At 30.7% G+C, this 5,427-nt stretch overlaps 2 protein-coding genes across 4 annotated transcripts in view; one reads left to right on the forward strand and one right to left on the reverse strand.

Annotated features, from left to right (window-relative positions):
- Window positions 1-5,427, reverse strand: part of LOC105448005 — a 26,434-nt gene that overhangs the window by 18,738 nt on the left and 2,269 nt on the right. The window lies entirely within an intron of this gene.
- LOC105447817 (receptor-type tyrosine-protein phosphatase alpha-like) lies at window positions 506-5,200 on the forward strand. 3 transcript variants are annotated; one of them, XM_011686022.1, is made up of 13 exons: window positions 506-854; window positions 1,050-1,137; window positions 1,206-1,282; window positions 1,424-1,558; window positions 1,625-1,765; window positions 1,831-2,028; window positions 2,155-2,351; window positions 2,442-2,545; window positions 2,732-2,946; window positions 4,185-4,313; window positions 4,379-4,533; window positions 4,786-4,921; window positions 5,073-5,200. In XM_011686022.1, the coding sequence occupies exons 1-11, from the start codon at window positions 600-602 to the stop codon at window positions 4,511-4,513; spliced, it is 1,674 nt and encodes a 557-aa protein (XP_011684324.1). In that variant the 5' UTR covers window positions 506-599; the 3' UTR covers window positions 4,514-4,533; window positions 4,786-4,921; window positions 5,073-5,200. The 3 variants fall into 3 exon arrangements, with proteins under 3 accessions (XP_011684324.1, XP_011684326.1, XP_011684327.1); XM_011686024.1 differs by having other exon boundaries at window positions 4,818-4,921; XM_011686025.1 differs by having other exon boundaries at window positions 1,050-1,086.

A 5,427-nucleotide genomic window follows, 5' to 3' on the forward strand; every position in this document is an offset into this window, starting at 1 on the left:
CACACACACACACACGATATAATATATGTATACTCTCTCATATAGTGTGCGTATATATATACTATATCGGAATTACTCTACCTTTGGAATCAATTATCTTTACTTTTAATTGTGACAGACAAGTGAATTCGCTGGCGGACGATTTCGAATTGGTGACAATAATAGTTACGGTAATGCAAGAAATTGCCCGTTAAAACTTGAAGAGATTTATGAAATAGTGATTATCGTAACCGAACGGAATTCGTCCAATGAGCCGATCGTACTTGCAAAATTAATCCTCAGTGAAGTTCCATCGAAGCATTACGAAGAATGGCTCATATCTATTGTATCCATACCAATCATACCTATTGTATTAATTTTCGTTGTAGCAGGTGCAGCTTCTTACTTATATCAAAGGTTAATATTTTTTGTTCTACTTTTTAGGAGACAGAGCAATATTACTGGCTACATTTATTATTTTTGTCGTGTTAGCACTTTGGACTGAAATTATCTGCTGACACTACAAATCAAATTTTAATAAAGTACAGATTAATTTTACGTCTACTGCAGTGTAACGTTGTAATTTTTTTTACAGGAAAAAGAAGTTATCTAAGCAGTTAATGCAAAGCGAGATGATTCTATCGCAAAACATTAAAATCCACGAACGCGAAACAAAATTCATGTTATCAAATTCAAAGCAAGATCCTTCGACTAACCCTAATGAACATTTCCTATCTCGAGCAACTACGGAAGTATTGCCGATCGTTACCGCGAACGAGGAGAAGAATGAGATGTCTTTGCTAATAAAAGTGAAAGATTTCGAAGATTATGTCAGACAGGCAATACAATTCGGGTTGCTCGATAAGCAATACGAGGTAAATTCTTAATCTCTTTTAATCCTTGAACTTTTAAATTGCACATCAAAAACTTGATATTTGCACGTTGAATTAAATAGTATAAAATTTTAATCAAATACAAATTCTTATCATGTACAATTTGTAATAACAAATGGAATTTGTATTTACTTATACATAACAATGCAATAAGATTATTTTATGATTTTTTTTTAGACGTTTCCAAAAGGACAAACTCGACCGTCAAATTATGGTAAATTACAGCAGAATAAATCTAAGAATCGATATAGAAATCTTGTTGCGTGTAAGTAAAAAGTTGATAGTAGACTATAGTTACATTTACGCAGCAACTTAATATTCTGATTCGTACAGATGACAAAACGCGCGTGATATTGAAGAAACTTCCGGATGACGCTCACTCCGATTACATCAATGCTAATTACATCACCGTAAGTCTAATTAATTATAAGTATGTTAGTTCTAGAATGCAAATGATCATAAGTAATATTTTTGTGTATTTGCACGAAACGACTGAAAATTAGTGAATATTAACGATTAATAATAATTTTTAAATATAATTATTCAAAAAGGGCTACAAGAAGGAAAAGCAATATATAGCAACGCAAGGACCCAAACCTAATACGGTCATCGATTTTTGGCGCATGATTTGGCAGGAAAACGTTCTTATTATTTGCATGTTAACAAATGTGGTTGAAAATGGAAAAGTAAGTTTTTTGATTAATTATTAAATTGTTACCCTTTTGCGAAATTTAACAATTTTTTAATAATAGATTAAGTGCGAGCAATATTGGCCGGATATTGGGAAGACGATGAAATATGGCGACATTATTGTGCTAAATGAGAAGCATAATGTTTTAGCTGATTATTGTTTTAGAACTTTCCATGTCACTTGTGGAGAGGAAACTCGAAAGGTATTGACATTTTTTTACGAATATGGACGTAATAACTTTTATTAAATAACGTACATCAACAACAGATAGAACATCTGCATTACATGGCTTGGCCGGATCATAGTGTGCCATTATACACGTACTCGGTGGTAACGTACCTGAAGAAACTCTTGGCGACACCACGTGGAAACGGACCCGTGGTAGTCCACAGCAGTGCTGGCGTTGGAAGAACCGGGATCATCATTTTATGTGACATTTGTCTCCATCGAGCAGCGGCAGAAGGAGTAATAATGACATTTTATTTAATCATTGCTTTAATAACGTTATTTGAATTAGTTAACAGTATTCAATATTTACTTTATGTTAACTGTATGGAAGATAATGATTTGATTGTGAATGAAATTTTTTAGTTGGTTGATGTTTTTGCCGCAATGGCGTCCATTAGAAGTGAAAGAGTTAATATGGTGGATAATAAACAGCAATATCTGCTAGCGCATTTGGTACTAGTGGAATGTTTGCTTTCTATTCAAACGACATTGCCACGTAATGAGATGTTACTGACTCGAATCAAGGAGTTAAAGAAACAATTGCCGATTCAACAGCAAAGGTATGTCTTAAAAACTCGAATGTAAATTTATATTTAGTCTTGAACCATTTAAAATAATGTTACTATAGTTAATTATTCCCTAATTTTCAGATTACAGAATGTGTGGCAAGATGAAGTCCTGCGACAAGTTACGTCTTCACCACTGTTGTCGGAGCGTAGCCGAGCAGAAAACAGAATTCCGGAATTAATTTTAGGTTCGTATACAAATTTTAATTACGAGATTTATTCTAGCTTTTCAATTCCAAATTTTGACTAAATACATGGTAAGTCAATTATATAAATAAATGTTTCGTATGTCTCGTTAACAATAACTTTTATTGAAAAGGAATTAAAAAAAGTTGTGTAGAATACATACTTAAAAAAAGTTATTTTTTTTATAGATAAGACCAGCAGAATATATTTGAAGAAATACCCGGCATCGGACGAAGGCAGCGATTATCTCTCCGCCGTTTACGTAGACGGAGTAAAACTTCAGAATCAGTATCTAGCCACGCAGCTTCCTATGCCATCAACGATTAATAATTTTTGGCAAATGATTGCGGACTTTAAAGTCAAACTAATTCTCATATTGCAGCCGCCTGATTTTCAGGATCCTGTATGTGCATCTTCTACATATTAATTTAGAATGTATATGTGAATGTGTTTGTGAGAAAAAACATTTGCAGAATCTAAATTATATAATTTACAATTATTTTGTTACTTTTTAATTTTTGAATTCATACATAATAATTAAGATAAAATGAGTAAGAATTAGTTTGTAAAACACGTCATATCAAGATTATAATAGTAATTTACAGCAAAAATTTTCTTTAAATTGAATTAGATGTTTTTAATAGATTTTTGAATACGGAAAACAATGCCGCAAGCAAAAATTCCAATACATCAGGTTTGAGATTTAATGTCCAAAAAGAAATTTTTTCACGATATTTAACATTTGTTTGTAAAGAAGGTGAACGTTATCTTGAAATACTGATCAGAAGTCATGAACGTATTATTCATCCCCTATAAAATGCATTTTTTTTATTTCAGTAGCTTACTCTCTCTTGTTAGTCATGTTATAAAGTATTTAAATACAGCCTTTTTTAAGATAACAAATTTTCTATCTGATGATAAAATTACATGTACTTATAATTCCTAATTTGTACTTATCGATTTATATACACATTGACATTACAAACAATGTAATTTATTGTGACATATTCCACTAAATGTACACACGCACGCACGCACGCACGCACGCACGCACGCACGCACACACATGGTGTCTCATTTTAACTCATCTCAAATATCTAAAAGAAAAAGTATTTAAAAAAATGTTTTAGACAAAAGTTGTCTACAAGAAAAGGTCTGAAGAGAAACAAACAATGACAAAGTAGCCGCCAATCACGCATATGCACATGCGATGTTGTCTCAGTATCCCCGGTATCCCCATATTAGAAATAGCTTCAATTTTTGATAACACGATTAAAAAATATGATATTAAAATAAAAAAGAAATACATTTTATAGAGGATGATCAATATATTCATAATTTTTTATCAAAATTTCAAAATACCGTTAATTTTTTTTTACAAAAATACGTCAAAAATATCACTGAAAAAGTTATTTTTTTGGACAAACTAAACTTCAATTAACTTAGAAACCTAACGTGTTGAAGAAATTTAACTTGCGACATAGTTTTCAGTATACATCAAACATGAATAAAAAACACCCGATAGTCCGGTTCAAAGTAATAAAAAAAAATTTTTTTTAAAATAATGTAATTAAAGTACACAAATATTGTTGCGTTCATAATTATAGAGAGATAGAGAGTAATATATTTTTGAAATTTCAGACTTGCTGCGCCATCGCTCCTGCAAGCGGCGAGTTTAAACCAACCTCCCATTTAAATATCAAAGTGAAGGAAATTGTAAAATTGAAGTATTATACGTCACAAAAATTGCTGCTCGTTGATAATTCCAAGGTAGATCAATTCAATAGTTTTCATTTGCCATATTACTTACTCAACGTGATGACACTTTGTTGCAGAAACCCTCGAGAGAACAATTTGTTACTATATTGTGTTTGACTGAATGGAAATCTGGAAGGGATCGATCACCGCCGCCGGTTATAACAATGGTGACCTTTTGGCAAGCTGCGGAAAAAATAGCGAAAGGCGATTAGCCCATTGTCACGCTTTGCTAGTAAATATTACTATTCCAAACTTAAAGAAAGAGCCAATTCAAATTATTGATTTTCTTCAACAATAAAAAAATTATTTCTTTTACATTCTATTTTTTTTCTCAACAAATATGTACTTAGTCGATAATAATAATAATAATAATAATAGTACTAATAATAATAATAATAGCAGAAATAAAAAAATAATCAATTATAAATTTGTATTTTCTAATCGATATTTTAAAAATATTAAAAAATGTAAAACAATTCTTCAGCGACGGAGTAACTGGATGTGGTCTCTATTTAGCATTGAGTTTTTTACTGGAACGAATGGCTGTTGAAAGAGAATGTGATGTTTATTTGGCGGTACGAGCTGTTAGACGATCAAGATCAGATTTTGTTTGTTCCATGGTAATATAACAATATTTTATAGTAATTTTATAACACAGAAAAACATATTGCTAAAACATATCAAAATAAAATTATCTCAGTCATCGCTATTAAACCAAATAAAAAAAAATTTCAAAAAAATACTAAAATTACAATTTTTTTTAATGCTTAGGAACATCTGGAATACCTGTATGATGCAGCAGTAGCATATTTGGAATACTTTAATTGAAACCTACACGAATAAAATAAAAATAATTTATTAATTTAAGGTAATAAAACGACGTTATATTGTAATAAAAAGTTGAATGTTGTTGCAATATATATATACATATATACATATATACATATATATATATATATATGTATGTATGTATATATATATACACTACACATACATATATATGTATATATGCAGGGTTGGCAAAGTTACTTTGTGAAAGTGACTCCCATTACTTAAAAAACTAACGAGTCGTTACTATTTTTGTTACTTTTTCTTGATATTAATAGATCTTAAGAGCACACGTCTG

The sequence above is a fragment of the Wasmannia auropunctata genome, unplaced genomic scaffold, assembly GCF_000956235.1.
Source record: "Wasmannia auropunctata unplaced genomic scaffold, wasmannia.A_1.0 LD336090.1, whole genome shotgun sequence".
In the NCBI taxonomy this organism is placed as follows: Eukaryota; Metazoa; Arthropoda; class Insecta; order Hymenoptera; family Formicidae; genus Wasmannia; species Wasmannia auropunctata.

Coding starts and splice junctions, on each gene's coding strand:
- LOC105447817 (XM_011686022.1), top strand. CDS start 600: ATGCAAAGCGAGATGATTCTATCGCAAAACATTAAAATCCACGAACGC. Junction 1,283..1,423: donor TCAATGCTAATTACATCACC/GTAAGTCTAATT, acceptor TTATTCAAAAAG/GGCTACAAGAAGGAAAAGCA. Junction 2,546..2,731: donor AATTCCGGAATTAATTTTAG/GTTCGTATACAA, acceptor TTTTTTTTATAG/ATAAGACCAGCAGAATATAT.